The following is a 16,314-nucleotide window of genomic DNA, read 5'->3' as shown; positions in this document are numbered from 1 at the left end:
TGAATTACTGTTAAACTGTTACGATCAAGTTTATATTGAATTCGTTAATTTCACTCTAAAATATTCAGTTAAAGTCTGTGACAGATATTATCAGTTGTTGGTTAAGCAATAATTCGAAAGCTTTCTTTCGGAATAGTAGAAATGCGAAGTGGTTATTCTACGATACAATAAAATTATACAGTCTATCGAATGACATGGTATTACTATAGAAAAACTAAACAAGAAGCGTAGAATACAATTTCCATGTAAGTAAACAACTATCATTTTCATGAAAATTGATTTGACAATGCATGAGTATAGAGTACATATGCGTTGTGTGTGTGCGTGCGTGCGTGCGTGCGTGCGCGCGCGCGCGCGCGTCCGTGTGTGTGTATAAATAATATACGTACATTGTACATATAATATGCACGGCACTTTTTACTCGACACTCTACGTTTCATATCTATGTACATCATTTATTTCTGTAATATTTTGATTTAATATTTTTATCCTAAAAAGTGAATAACAATTCATCATTTGACGCAATTGTTCACACTTAATAAGATACATGTTGCGAGAACATATCGTTGTAGTAATAGTTTAAAGATTTTTCATGTTAACGATGAATCTCATCGATAACAGGCATTATTACGTAAAAGACGATACAATATTTATAGAAAGTGTAGAATTTTATAATTTTCATGAACTGTCAAACTATTAGGTTAAGTTGGTTGAATACGAAAGCGTCATTGCACCGGCGCTAAAGTTTGTTATTGTCGTATCGTATTGATTATTGGTGTTGGCCGTGTTTTAAAGTGATAGTGGCACCGATTTTTGGTAAAAACAAATGAATAATCAGTGGGAGAGAAGCGATAAAAGTTTAAAAATTTCGTCCATGCAGAAAGATGTTTATCGTTTTATGAATAATTATACTTTGTCCGTGTTTCTTACTTGAAAACGGCAGGTAACAAGACTGGTAATTCAATGTTTACAATTTATATGCAATGTCGTGGAAATTGTTTTACTTAGACAGCATATTTCAGGTAAACAAAGGCTGATTTATAATAGGATACATACTCAAATGGCAATCTGTATATCGAAACTGCTTACTTTTTATTAACTGGTACTTGGTATCTTTAAACTAAAAATATGGATTCTGCCACTGAATCTGAACATATAGAGAGATTAGCAAAAGAAGCTGAAAGTTTAAAAATACGCTTAGAAGATGAACGACAGAAATTAAACGATATCACCCGTAAGTAGCTTAGAATATCTTTAAAAATCGATCCTTTTGATAATCTTTATTAATGTTATTATTTCAGTTGCCAGTGTAGCAGATAGACTCGAAGCGATTAGTTGTAGTAATGTGAAACCACGTCGTGTTTTAAAAGGTCACCAAGCAAAAGTTCTTTGCTCCGATTGGTCACCCGATAAACGTCATATCGTTTCTTCTTCGCAGGTCGGACACCTATAATACCGGTTAATTTTAGTATTTAACGTGTAATACTTTAATATATTCTTTCGTATTGCAATTGTTCTAGGATGGCAAAATGATAATATGGGATGCTTTTACGACAAATAAAGAATACGCGCTTACCATGCCAACTATCTGGGTTATGGCATGCGCTTACGCTCCAAGCGGTACTCTTGTTGCTTGCGGGTATTAAGTTCATGTACAACTGCTACGACAATGAATTATTTTTATAGTATTTTAAACATTTTATTTATTGTTTGCAGAGGATTAGATAATAAAGTTACGGTATATTCTTTAAGTTCGGAAGATGAACCGTCGACTCGAAAAAAAACTGTTGCTACGCATACATCTTACATGTCTTGTTGCGTATTTCCTAATAGCGATCAACAAATTTTAACGGGTAGCGGAGATAGTTCGTGCTCTTTATGGGATGTGGAAAGCGGTCAACTGTTGCAAAGCTTTCTTGGTCATTCCAGTGATGTTATGTCCATCGATTTAGCACCAAGCGAAACTGGCAACACATTTGTTTCTGGTAGTTGTGATAAAATGGTTCTGATATGGGATATGCGCACCGGTCAATGCGTTCAAAGTTTCGAAGGGCACCAATCCGATGTTAACTCTGTATGTAAAAGTTCGTTATATTTATTACACTAACGATATTACAGCAGAATGTAATGTTACGTTAAATTTAGGTAAAATTTCATCCTGGTGGCGATGCGGTAGCGACAGGTTCCGACGATGCAACTTGTCGTCTGTTCGATTTACGCGCCGATAGAGAAATAGCAGTTTACGCAAAAGAAAGTATAATATTTGGGGCAAATGCTGTTGACTTGAGCGTTAGCGGACGTCTACTTTTCGCGGGTTACAATGATTACACTGTAAATATATGGGATACTTTAAAATGTCAACGAGTTGCGTTTTTATATGGACATGAAAATCGTGTATCTTGTTTACGAGTTTCTCCAGATGGGACTGCCCTGTCTACTGGAAGCTGGGATTCAACTTTACGAGTTTGGGCTTAGTTTCGATAGAATTACATCTACCATCTCGTTATATCATTAGATAAAATTCAAATATTTCTTTATGCAAAATGTAAATCTTAAAACCTACGCGATCAGATTAATCCTTTGATTTCAAGTACGATACCCAAAAAATAACACGATAGGTAAATTATTGTAATATAAGAACATTGTTATAGTCATTACGTAAACATTGTAAAAAAAAAAAAAAAAAAAAAAATAAGTGAGATTAGAAATCGTGATTAAATGTCACGATTATAACAATGTGATAGTTTGACATTAATCATTTTTAGGCTGGTCCTAATTTATAGGAAATCGCGCGAATAGTTCATCTATTTAATCAAATATGTTATTATCCTACATAAAACTTAATAAAAGATCGATTGACGCATACTTTGCGTGATTAATGAAATGACCTTTTATTTTTCATCTATTGTTTTCTATGTAAGTATGTACCGTACCGTATATCGAATATCGTATGCGTACGAATAGGTATAGTGTAGTTCTATAGCCTATAGTCGTATATCGTATATCGTATCTACTTTATATGTATAGTACGCAATGTCTGACGCTGCACATTATCCACGTTTGTAGTAATTTATAAAGAAATATTGTACACATTAAGTCTATCGAATGGTATAAAGTTACAAAAAGTAAACATATTTGAAAAAAGAAAAAATATGCCTCAATACTTGAGTACGTACAGTGAAAATTCAAAACTTCAACTAGTCTAACCTAAAAGTCTAGTTGAATTTTATACCGAAAAGTTTGTAATATGTGACATTTAAAACATTTCGTTTTAGTTAAAGTAAAATGGGGAAAGGAGCTCTTTCCTGACGTAGAAGTTAATACAGACGAAGAACCAATGTTGTTTAAAGCACAACTGTTTGCACTGACAGGAGTGCAGCCTGAAAGACAAAAAGTAATGATGAAGGGAATGACGTTAAAGGATGATAATTGGGGTAACATCAAATTAAAAGATGTAAGGGCACAATTTAAGTAGTCGATACTAGTGTTCCTATTAGTATTAGATATAATGTATAAAAGGGAAAATTTTAAATATCAACATCTCGTAGGTTCAACTTTGTGAATTACGTTGTTATTACAGGGAATTACGGTCTTGATGATGGGTTCCAAAGAGGAAGACGTGCCAGTAGAGCCTACGGAAAAACCATTATTTTTAGAAGACATGAACGAATCTGAATTAGCCACAGCCTTAGATCTACCTGCTGGTTTAACAAATTTAGGAAATACGTGTTATCTTAACGCGACTGTACAGTGCTTGAAAACTGTCCCTGAATTGCGAGATGCTTTAAAACATTTTTCAGGTGGATTCGCAGCTGTTTCGGGTACGTCGCTCGTACCTGTACCCGCGCAAAGTATAACCGCTGCTTTAAGAGATCTTTACGATAGTATGGATAAGGGATCGTCTTTGCCACCTGTTGTTCTCGTTCAAATGATGCACTTGGCATTTCCAAGATTCGCCGAGAAATCTGAACATGGCGGATTTCAACAACAAGACGCTAACGAATGTTGGACCGAAATTATTAGAATGTTGCAACAAAAATTACCGGCGAAGGTTCATAAATATTTACATTATTACGTTGTATTAAGTTTTACGAATGTTTGCAGGTTATTATACGCTTATAATATGAATTACGCGCAATCGATAATTCGTAAATATTAAATGATCGTAGGATAATCCTGCGACTTCGGACGACAACGGAAAAAATAGTAAGCCTCGATCGTTGATCGAGCAGTATTTCGGAGGAACGTTCGACACGGAATTAAAATGTGTAGAATCTGAAGACGAACCCCCCACTAAAGGAAAGGAAGAATTTTTACAATTAAGCTGTTTTATTTCAACGGAAGTTAAATACATGCATTCTGGACTTAGAAATAAGATGCAAGAACAAATTACAAAAATGTCATCGACTCTAGGCAGAGATGCGGTGTATACAAAAACGGTAAAAAAATGATGTGCAGTGTAACATAAGAATTTTATTTTCAGATCGACAATTTTTCTCGTTAAACACGATATAAATTTGTTTTACAGTCAAAAATTAGCAGACTGCCAGCGTATTTAACTATTCAATTTGTACGTTTTTATTATAAAGAGAAAGAAGCAATTAATGCGAAAATTCTAAAAGATGTAAAATTTCCTCTTGAATTCGATGCTTTCGAGTTGTGTAGCAGCGAACTTCAAAGTAAACTGACTCCTATGCGTGAGAAATTTAAAGAATACGAAGATAGTTTAGTAGAAGAATCACGTAACGTAAAAGATAACAAAAACAAAGGAAATAATAAGAAAATGAAGCAACTGCCGTTTTGGTTTCCGGATGGTAATAAATTCGTATTCAAATTGCAAATGAATTTTGCAGATTACATATAATCAAGTATCGGTAAGCTTTTTTGGTAAGCCGGTCTATCATTTGTGCTATTAAAATTACAGATTTAGGATCGAACAACAGTGGCTATTACACGTTACAAGCAGTTTTAACGCATAGGGGACGGTCGAGTAGTAGCGGCCACTATGTAGCTTGGGTTCGTCAAAAAAATGATATTTGGTTAAAGTGCGACGATGAAATTGTTAGCTCTGTAACCAGCGAAGAAGTGCTGAGACTCAGTGGAGGTGGTGATTGGCATTGCGCATACGTTCTTCTTTATGGTCCAAAAGTTTTAGAAATACCCGATACGGATAACAACGAAGATTCAAATACCAAGTAATTCTTGTACAACAAAAACATGTCCTTGCAAACTAAACGACTGTAACTAAACTTCCACTTTGCATCTGTTAGGAAAATGCATTTTTCTTTTTTTTTATACAAACGAATATCTTAATATAATTTCAATCGTATGATACTATCAACTACTGTTTGCAATAGCGATTGTAACATTTTTTTAATAAATCATGAAAATCAAACAATGATACACCTGCGTACATGATTTTTGTGCGATACAAATATACAAAATCTGTTGGTTAATTCTATACGCTTAAACGAAAAAATGGTGATAATAAATCTTTAAAAGAAAATCCGAGCGATCGAGTATTGTAAATTATTAAGGTGTTCTTTTACGATATTAGAATAAAACTATCATAAAACGCATAATCAGTTCTGTAAAATCAATTTTAATATTTCTATACGACATTATTTCCCGTATAAAGTTAACATGTATAGGTGTATAGTATTTATGTACAAAGTTTATTCCTAATCGTATCGTTATGTTTGTAACTTTTGACAAAAGCAGAAAAGAAGTGACCATTTCGGAATATTCGAAAAACTTTATGGTTATTATACGTTATTATATGTATATGAAAGGTGAAATGAAATTCTAGATACATATAGGCTTATTGAAAATATGGTCGTAATCGAAAAATTTTATCTCCCATTATTAGAAATATTATCGAACAATTTTTCCAGTGGAATCTGATAAAATTGAATTAAATTGTATTTTATTATAATAGTATATTGAATTGTTCAAATTAGTAAGCAATATTGTAAACTAAACGTGTCATACATTCTCCAAGTAAATATCGGTATATCTGTATACAAATATTTATATGTATAATTGGATGGTAGGAGAAAATCTGATAATGCAATAAATGAAACTGTATAGACACGTATATGTATAAGCACAATCGGGTATGTTCCTATACGTACATACGCACGCACGTACGTACATATGTATATGAAAAAGTAGCGAGGTAGATAATTTGAAATAGGTAAGCAGTACTATTAGAGATATCGACGGTTGCGGTTGCCAATATTCCATACATTTGTCGCGTAACATACTAAAAAATAACGTGCAGACTTTGCAGTTACGTGGATGTGTAAACCGAAGAGTTTGAAACGATGCACCGTAAAACGGGTCGTAGTTTCTTTCGACGTTTATTCAGTAGATCTTTCAGGTAATAACATTAATTACATTGTATCGGTAAGATCGTATCGTACTATTCAGATATCTGATAATACACATCAGATACAGGATCGTTACAATATACTACTTTCTATTGCAATAATAATACGTTAACATTCCAATTATTCAAACTAAAATAAAAATTATAATCGCTTCGTAATACATGGACCACTCGTTAAATGTATCTATACAATAAAAAAAAAAAAAGGAAATATGTAAACATTTTAATACAATTCGTATGCAGTTTTGAAGATATACATATATAGATCATTTGTTCAATAAAATATCGCAGTGCTGCTCGTTACGTTTACGTTATCGTGTAGCGAATAATGAAAGAATGAACGAATAAATATATTTCGCTATACTAAGTACTTTCCTTTCGTAAACCACTCGTGAAAAGAGAAGAATTCTTTAAATGATATGTATAATTAGCTAGCTTCAGGCCTCGAAAAGTAAAATCCGCTACTGGTCAAGATAGTAAATGTTCGGTCGGCGTCGGGCTGATATTCGTAATTCGGTAACCGAATATTACCGAACTCGGCCGAAAGCTGTATTTCGTTCGGTTGGGTACCTTCCTACCTTCACCATGGGTGTTTTCACCAGTTAACAGCAGTTTTCACCTCTCTGTCGGTTTCTCGTGAAAAGTCTGTTCGTGTTTCGTATTTGCTCGCAAAGATGAATAAAGCGATCGCAGACACAGAGGTGTCTTTAAACACCGTATAGAGTACGCTTGTCACGTAATCGTACATTTTCACGTTGAATTGGCCGCGTGTTTTATATTTCGAGCAAGTCCTCGTTGTCGTGAATGTGAAAATCAGAATTTTGACGGATTCGATTTAATGCAATGGCGACGACGTTGCTACTTTCCATTACGTTGTCTACGTTTTTCCTAACCATCGTTCGTTGTTGTTGTTGTTGTTGTGCTATCCAAGACTCTCGCTATTACGCGGTACCAGTGCTAAAACATTGACGATAGAAATAAAAATGATCTTCCGGTGAAAGAATATTTACGTTGCTCGTAAATATTGTGATGGCCGGTCCGTGGAACAAGTTCAAATTTAGCGGGCTGTATTACCCGTATAACAGTGTTTTTTCCTTAAAATTTTTATAATTTTTCAGAATTGTTATTTTGTCCGTTGGTTGGGTGTGTTGCGATTCGATCGATAGTTATTCTTTTAACGTGTCTGTGAAACGAGGAGCACCAGGCACCAGGGGTACCGGTTTCAAACTTGCTTCTGTATTTTATTTTCTGCCTCTTTGCATTTTCAAGACTTTGAATTTGTGTTTCTTGCACACCTTAAATATTAAACTGTGCTTCAACCTTTTTAAACTACTTCGAACGGAGACACTACGTTATTTATTGTTCGATAGAAAAACAGGATATGCTTATATGTACTTAGAATCGCATAAGTCCTTGTCGAGAAATGCACGATCCAAGCACGTCATCGCAACGGAAACGTTTGAATTAGCATTTTTTCTATTATATCAGTATCAGTTTAAGCGATCTGTCGTTAGGTGACTTTATTCAATCACGGAACGAAGTAAATAAATAGATAAGTCGCAAGACTAATAGAGCAATCGTAAATGTTTGATCGAGTATCTTGGACGCGCGTCAAATTTCTTCTCGAATGTTGCTTTTATTTCCATGTTGCGTGCAGAACAATGCAAACGAACTGTTTATCTAACGATAATGTTTCGTTGATCGATAGACGCTGAACGAAACATATTGCCGTTTATATAATTATGTGAAATACACATTACGAGTAGCTCTAAGTACCAATAAATAGTAATAATAATAAAATTGATGTTCCGTAACCTAACCTGAAACATAGACGGGCCATATTATGACGTCAAGCTTAGATCAGCGCGAACTCGACGAAAATGCGTACACCAATCGAGCATACCTCTGTTTTTATATCACGGTTCGTTATGCGTTATACACCAATGCGATGGAAAGTGCCACTGTTGTGTGTGAGCGAGTGGTTACTTAAATGAACATTGGAAGCATTTATTATTTGTGCTTTTTTTTTTAGTGAAACTTTCGAATATTTACAAGTGTTCGATATGTATTATGGTAGATGTCGATGGAAGAATCGTTAATTTCTTAAGAAGAAGAGAAGAAGCTTCAACAAGAGAGTCACCGATTTTATGAATTATATAGCAGTTTAAAGACTCCTATGCATTTCCTCGTTTTTCTTAGTGACTTCTATATAAAACGTTTTAGAAATTATAGTGCATTTTTGTGTTCACCTTGTATAATTACGCCTGCATTCTATATAAACGGACCTATGGATGTACAAGAAATGTTTTAAAATTTTATTAGAAATCGTCTCGAGACATGTGTGGTGTGAAAATTTTATATTTGCACCATCGTACTTCGATATCCATGCAAAAGGATCAAACGTGAAAATATTGGAGGAACAATTTCGAAAGAAGCGAAAAGAGTTTTTGTATTTCATGATACGGCAACAGTGAATTTGTACATTGGAGAAATTTGAAACTATATATAAAAATGGGTAATTGTTTCAGCAGTCCGACAGATACAGAAAAAGAAAAGCCTGATAGAATAGGCAATCCGAATATAGAGGCGGTCGCTTCTCAAGCTAGTCCAGTGCCGACGCCGCCTCCGGATCCTATTAGACCTATGCCACAAATACCAGATGCGGATGTACCAACTGCAAAAATTTTTGTAGCTCTCTATGACTACGATGCACGTACAGACGAAGACTTAAGTTTTAGAAAAGGTGAACACCTAGAGATTTTAAACGATACTCAAGGAGATTGGTGGCTAGCTAGAAGTAAAAGAACTCGCCAAGAAGGATATATCCCCAGCAATTATGTTGCAAAGTTAAAGTCTATCGAAGCAGAACCGTAAGTTACATTTTTAACTGTATTTATTGTACATATTTTTTTTAACAAAATTGTTTACAATTACAGTGGTGTGGAAGCGCTTTATGTCTTTAATAGAATATAACAAATGAACGAATATTTAATATGGTCCTATTAAGAATGCGAGTCATATAAAAATTCACAGTTACTTATACAAATGGAAAGTGCTCAATGCTACCTTATAGATATACATATATTGTAGAGTTAACATTATTAATACGATATAATTTGTAAAAGAATCTAACGAATTTTGATTTGTTCAATTTTCTTTGTTACATTTTCACCTAATGAATTTCACTCTATACAGTTGAGTAGTCGATATGACCTTGCTTTCACTGACAGTGCTCGTGTCAGCTCTGAGTTTTATTAACTCGGTTGAGCACCTCTGCCTATCAATCAGTTCAGATAAGCAATGCTTCCCCTTGCTTCTTCCTGTACAACTATAAATAAAGAATATATTAAAATGATTATGATTTGTTATAAAATTGTTGTTTGTATTATTTCGCGTCGATCGATTATTCTTATCGAATAAATTTTATGTTTTAGATGGTACTTTAGAAAGATTAAACGAATCGAGGCTGAAAAAAAATTATTACTGCCGGAAAATGACCATGGGGCATTTTTAATCAGAGATTCTGAAAGTCGACACAACGATTATTCTCTTTCAGGTAAATTAACGAATAATTAAATACGTTTCGCAAATATTGTTTAATTTCAATTTTTACGATACGATACTTTCATACTATATTTAACTCTTATTCTACTCATTTTTTCTAGTACGCGACGGTGACACAGTTAAACATTATCGTATTAGGCAATTGGACGAAGGTGGTTTCTTCATTGCTAGGAGAACCACGTTCAGGAATCTTCAGGATCTCGTCGAACATTATAGTAAAGATGCCGATGGACTGTGCGTAAATCTCTGCAAACCTTGCGTGCAGGTAAGGCAGACATATCTATGAATGCACTATTTTTAATGATCCTATATCATATAAATGGAGTTTAGACAGCTTGCTGCATGTATAAAAGTGGTTTTTAATGATATATCGGTTATTAAAAACATTCGTCAAGGGGCTTCTCCTGGTTTTTTTTTTGTTTTTTTTTTACGAAACTAATCATTTTTAAAAACGTTATATATCGTAATGTGCGATAGCTTTGTAGAAATCCCTTGATGTCGAATGTAAGCTAAATATAATAAAAAGCTAAAAGTTAAAGTAAGAGTCCACGAGTGCATGATATTATTGATTTTCATTATACACAAGCATACGATATGGTTAATTTTGTATATAGAATAATAGAAGCAATATTAACAATTGTATCCAACTCTTAAGTAACACTTTACCATTGTATTACATATTTATGGCACTGTCTAAACTCCAGTTGGACTTTGCTAACAAACATGATGTAACGTATGAAAAACCAATAACGATAATCAGTATTTTCTTTAAGAACTATTCAAATATTTAAGAACATATATATTGAACAAAAATTTAGTCTCAATTTTATAATTGTCGAATTTTATAATTTTTATTACATTTCCCGTTTATAACACCTTCGGGAAGCATTCAAATATATCGATAAATAAATAATAATAACATTAACGAGGATGGATCAAAGGATTTCTATATTTCTGAATACATAAAAAGATTAGTCTTTATCAAATTTTGTGATCGATCTCTCAAGAGGACATACATTGCTAGACAAAAATGAAAAATTATACATGATATATATTGTTGCTAATTATTTTTAAAAATACAAAAGTTTAAAAACTGCTTTTAGATAGATGAATAATCTTGCAAAGTTTGATCTCTGAATAGACTTTGTTTGTTTCTCTGTTATTGCTTACCCTACTTCCCGCTGGATTTTCTTGGTAAATTGAATGTCCCAATATGACATAACATGTTAATTTTCTTTTTAACATGATCGCTTTCCATTATGTCTTTGGCCTGTATACACAGCATAAACCCGTCCTATATGGAATCATGTTTCAAAGACATTAGATTATCACTTTTCATTTAGAAAACTCACTTCATTTTTTGTAATTTTAAATTATCTCGCTAATCTCGATAGCTTAATTCTAGAAAAAGTACGATTGAAAGCACACATTTAAGGGCAACAGAAGTTTATATATAAATCCCGTTACATGGCTGTACGCGTTCTTTCGATGTATCGTTATCAAAATTCATTATGACAGCATGAAATTGTACTGCCAGTATTTGTGTGCTTAAAATCTATTTGATATGCAGGATATCTCGAATACGTATCCTTCGCTTTTATGCCAAAATTACCTACTATATCTTTCAGTACCGATCGCACAAACGGTAAAAATGCAAAATATAAAGGGAAAATATTATTATATTACATTATATATAATAAATAATATATTTTTTACAACGAGTCGGGACATCCTGTATATGAAATTTAAATTCATAGATCGGTTCTTTAAAATATGTATTTTAGAATTCTTATTTGTGCTCGTGCCCACACCGAAGAATTTTAAAATGCATTTTCTTCTCGTCTAATGAATTTTATGTATTTTCGGACAAATTTTTAACGAGCTATTGCATATAAATTTCATAATAAAAATAAAAAGACATTTTTGTCTAGGTAAATTACATTATTTAACGCTCTTACTGACTGAAGTTTTTCTTCAATTTTTACAAGTTTTCTACCTATTTCTCTTTGAGAACTTTTTATATCTTGCTTCTCTAAAATGTCACAACTTCAAGACATTGACAACACTTTACGTTGTAAAATTAGCTGACGTGTGGTGCTATATTTTTATTGACAATACATAATACTACACAAAAAAAGAAAAGAAAAAGAAAAACTGTTAGTATATAAATTTATGTCTTTGACTGTGAATAAGTGTTCGATTACTAAGTTCCTGGAATTGTATGTAACAACTTTACATTCTTAACTATAAACACATGAATATTAAAAAAAAAAAAAAACTTTCTAAAACTATTGTCGTATGTCAGAAATAAAAATTCATCTATCGTATAATAAATTGAATTATACCTCGTACACATCAGCTGTTACACTTTATTAAATTTAAAATAATTTTCTTTATAAAAACCACGTGAATGTCAAAAGGCATGAAATGAAATAATTTAAAATTCGCTTTTCATCGTTTGCATCCTATGTAATAGCTACCGTTTCGTTTGTTTTATTCTTTGTGGTATTATTATTATTAGACTAGATATTTTGATTTAAGCAATATATGCTGTTTGTTATTTCTCATAATGAAATCCTTACAAACTTAATAAGCAGTTATGCAGCCTAAGCAACATCCTTAAAGGGCTTCCGATTAGGTTTGTATTTACAGGAAGTAAAATGAATGTTCCAGCTTTTTAAAGGAACTTTAGAATGGCCTATAGACCTTTTCACATCTTATTCGTTAGAGTGTCAGTCGTAACAAAACATTTACCATTAACGCTATAGTGAAATATTTATTTAAGAAAATTTAAAAATTCAGCAACCATTGATTGTTTCATACTTGACTTTGTTGATAGGTTGAGAAACCTGTTACCGAGGGTCTTAGTCATCGCACACGGGATCAATGGGAGATCGATCGTTCGTCTCTGAAATTTGTGAGAAAATTAGGCCATGGCCAATTCGGGGAGGTATGGGAAGGATCATGGAATAACACCACTGCAGTGGCAATAAAGACGCTCAAGCCAGGAACTATGGATCCTAAGGATTTCTTAGCAGAAGCACAAATTATGAAGAAATTACGACATGCAAAATTAATTCAACTGTATGCTGTATGCACTTTGGAAGAACCTATTTATATTATCACAGAATTGATGCGGAATGGTAGTTTATTGGAATATCTGCAAGGTAATAGTAAATAGTTTTGTACACGTATTTCGTGTATTATTTATTTATATAAATATATATATATATGAACTATATCTTTTTTTTTATTTATTTATTTATTTTAGGAAAAGGCAAAAATATAAATTTACAACGACTAATTGATATGGCTGCACAAATTGCAGCGGGTATGGCATATCTTGAATCACAAAATTACATTCATAGAGACTTGGCAGCTCGTAATGTTTTGGTAGCAGAATTAAATGTAGTGAAGATTGCAGATTTTGGTTTAGCTAGGTTGATTAAAGAAAATGAATACGAGGCTCGAGTAGGAGCTCGCTTTCCTATTAAGTGGACTGCACCGGAAGCTGCAAATTATAGTAAATTCAGTATTAAATCTGACGTGTGGTCGTTCGGTATCCTTCTCAGTGAACTGGTCACTTATGGCAGAATACCTTATCCAGGTAAATAGATTTTTTAATTAAGAGTTACTGATACTGTTTATTATTTACGAGATATCGGAGCTATAAGATACTTAATGTTATCGTATACAGGTATGACAAATGCCGAGGTTCTTCATCAAGTAGAACACGGTTACAGAATGCCAGCTCCACCAAATTGCCCAGAACAACTATACGACATTATGTTAGAATGTTGGAATAAAGATCCAGTGAAAAGGCCAACATTTGAAACACTACAGTGGAAACTCGAGGATTTCTTTACATTGGAAGGTTCTGAGTACAAGGAAGCGTCTGCATATTGAAGTACTAAATAAAGTACTATTTTTTGTTATAATATGCATCGTTAAGATACTGACAAGATATGATAGATATTCTGTATGAATATGCAACGAGAAAAATGCAGATTACTATAATTAACAATTGATTAAAAACACGGATGTTTGTGATATTTCAGAGTACATTTTATAGTAAACGATAGTCTTCTTTCTACAAAAGATAAACGATGTCGTTTATATTTTGAGCAATATCATTATACAGATTGCTTTTCGTTACATATTCTGGCTGCCATAAAATCGTAGAACATATTTGGTCAATTCATCGGTAATTATGCAACGGAGATTGGTACTTTGATGACTTTTAAAATGATGACGTAAATGAAATTTTATTTTAAGAAATTTTATTCCGAACGTGTAAATGTCGAATATCGATAATGTCCTTGGACAATATTTATGGGAGTTAACATTTTTAATGTAGGAATTTGTTATCCATCACTCTTGACGATATAATACAAGTCAAACGTATTATAAATATTTGATGTACGTAAGAAATCTTTGAGACAATGTTTAGCCAATTTAAATAAACTTTCCATCTTTTCGAAAAGATGGTCCGTTAGGATTTAAATTGTACGTGTACGATACGACGGATTATCATCCGTCTCGATTCATCATTCCTTCTTCCATTTCATTCTTTATTTCAAGTAAAATAATTTCTGGATATTAAGAAATTGAAATTATAGATAGTTTAATTTTCGTATGTTTAAAAGGAAAGATTTTTAAACTTGGTGATCGAAGTCAATGTAAACCTAACACTTTTTCGCTATTACATATATTTGTTTCGTAACCTTCCCGAATATGTTAACTCTCATTGTCAGTCATTTTCAGAAAATAACACGTTATTAACTAAGAACAATGCATCTAACCTAAAAATGATTCTTAGTTGATGATAGTAACGGTAGTAAATGTGTAAGATAACATAAGAAAGTACACAAGGGTATTAATATTAATGTTATTAGAAACATGTAAACTCGTAATGCCCGAATTTCTGAGTTAATCGTATACACGTAGTACGTTATAGTTTTAGAGCGTCAGAATTAGTATTAACTATTATTAAAATTGCACTCTATCATGATTTCATATGAATTAAATTTATTTTTATTCATTTTTTATTTCGAGGATTTTTGACTTTTACTAATATTTTATATATTTAAAGACTATAATAATATAATGATAATAATTTCACAATTAAACGGTATAAAATTACGGAATAGTACATGGAAACTCATCGGTAATTTGTAGTTTTTTCATTTTCATTAAAGGTTTTAGAGTAAACAAACATGTTATACATATACGTGCATGTTGTATATGCTTTAGTTTGTCTACATTTTTACACAGTAAAGGTATGATATCGTATCTAATATTTATTTACTTATAATATTTCTTTTTCTTTGTCTTTTTTAAGAAGTTTTAATCTCAATACAACTGCGCACTTATTTTCCATTCTATGTAAAAAAGATCAATCTTGTTTACGAAAAGACATAAAAAATTTGTACGGCGTATACTTGGAACTCGACATGGTTTATTTTGCTTTTCTATTCAAACGCATAAGTTTAACAAATTAGTCTAGTCGGAGACCACTGTGTCGCGATTATTTTCACGACGTCAACTACATGTAAAACTTGACATTTTTTAGACATGAAAATAATACAGACACTGCCAAAAGTGTGCACAGGTCAATTGCATCGGTATCGCGCTTAGACAGGAATAATTTAAATGGATCGTTTCTTGTCAAATTCTTTGGTTTACTATCTTACCGTTACTATAATTAGAAGAAAACGTAAGATTTTATAACGACAATATTTGATTAGCGGTTATTTTACATTTAAATGAAATTTTTGAGAAACTTTAATTGTCTTTGTGATTATCTGATAGTTAATCGAAAGTGTTTTGCCACGTTATCGTTTTGAAAAAATTATACTATACGTAGCGAATAATATTGAAACCGATGTTGGGGAGAATCGCAGAAATCATTTATGTAGGGTATGTCAGGCGATTTTGTACAAAAATAAATTTTTATATAAGCATACATATTTATATTCTGTACAGTTTTCATTTGGATGTAACGAAATGCTCTTTTATATATAGGTTTCATCTACCCATTAAATATCTATGCGATTTTTATACGCAAACTCGGTAATTTCTTGATTAATAGTCTTTTCTTAATCTTAATTAAAGAGAGAAAGCAGAGGATATAATGGTGGCGCAGTATTAACAATATGAAATATCACGATTCTCTCTGCAAGAAGATTGATTGTTTTCGAAAAGAAACGTAAACAATGTCAATGAAATAGTATTGCCGTTAAAATTGTTCGTATATAAGCGTATCGTGTAATGCTATAATATTTTATTATATATACAATTTTTTAATTTTATATGTATGTATACATATACACCACACACATACATGAATATTAGTTATT

The 16,314-nt window shown here is 32.4% G+C and overlaps 3 protein-coding genes across 12 annotated transcripts; all 3 read left to right on the top strand.

Annotated features, from left to right (window-relative positions):
- Positions 1-352: 352 nt before the first annotated feature.
- On the top strand, positions 353-3,171 carry LOC128873005 (guanine nucleotide-binding protein subunit beta-5). Of its 2 annotated transcripts, none has more exons than XM_054116262.1 (6): positions 353-943; positions 1,023-1,234; positions 1,302-1,438; positions 1,521-1,639; positions 1,717-2,074; positions 2,146-3,171. In XM_054116262.1, the coding sequence occupies exons 2-6, from the start codon at positions 1,129-1,131 to the stop codon at positions 2,473-2,475; spliced, it is 1,050 nt and encodes a 349-aa protein (XP_053972237.1). In that variant the 5' UTR covers positions 353-943; positions 1,023-1,128; the 3' UTR covers positions 2,476-3,171. The 2 variants fall into 2 exon arrangements, with proteins under 2 accessions (XP_053972237.1, XP_053972238.1); XM_054116263.1 differs by having other exon boundaries at positions 353-955.
- Positions 3,001-5,403, top strand: LOC128873003 (ubiquitin carboxyl-terminal hydrolase 14). The gene is made up of 6 exons (XM_054116259.1): positions 3,001-3,168; positions 3,276-3,454; positions 3,581-4,051; positions 4,170-4,439; positions 4,529-4,814; positions 4,925-5,403. The coding sequence occupies exons 1-6, from the start codon at positions 3,153-3,155 to the stop codon at positions 5,197-5,199; spliced, it is 1,497 nt and encodes a 498-aa protein (XP_053972234.1). The 5' UTR covers positions 3,001-3,152; the 3' UTR covers positions 5,200-5,403.
- A 137-nt stretch (positions 5,404-5,540) lies between these two features.
- Positions 5,541-15,920, top strand: LOC128873001 (tyrosine-protein kinase Src42A). Of its 9 annotated transcripts, XM_054116256.1 has the most exons (8): positions 5,541-7,114; positions 7,510-7,604; positions 8,424-9,261; positions 9,826-9,947; positions 10,057-10,220; positions 12,795-13,122; positions 13,227-13,562; positions 13,653-15,920. In XM_054116256.1, the coding sequence occupies exons 3-8, from the start codon at positions 8,903-8,905 to the stop codon at positions 13,859-13,861; spliced, it is 1,518 nt and encodes a 505-aa protein (XP_053972231.1). In that variant the 5' UTR covers positions 5,541-7,114; positions 7,510-7,604; positions 8,424-8,902; the 3' UTR covers positions 13,862-15,920. The 9 variants fall into 9 exon arrangements, with proteins under 9 accessions (XP_053972231.1, XP_053972226.1, XP_053972227.1 ...); XM_054116251.1 differs by lacking the exon at positions 7,510-7,604 and having other exon boundaries at positions 5,541-6,382; positions 8,923-9,261; XM_054116252.1 differs by lacking the exon at positions 7,510-7,604 and having other exon boundaries at positions 5,541-6,382; positions 8,920-9,261; positions 12,801-13,122.
- The last annotated feature ends 394 nt before the right edge of the window (positions 15,921-16,314 follow it).

The sequence above is a fragment of the Hylaeus volcanicus genome, chromosome 2 (assembly GCF_026283585.1).
Source record: "Hylaeus volcanicus isolate JK05 chromosome 2, UHH_iyHylVolc1.0_haploid, whole genome shotgun sequence".
NCBI classification, from domain to species: domain Eukaryota; kingdom Metazoa; phylum Arthropoda; class Insecta; order Hymenoptera; family Colletidae; genus Hylaeus; species Hylaeus volcanicus.
Note: the sequence above shows the minus strand (reverse complement) of the source record. Positions and strands in the feature narration are given on the sequence as shown.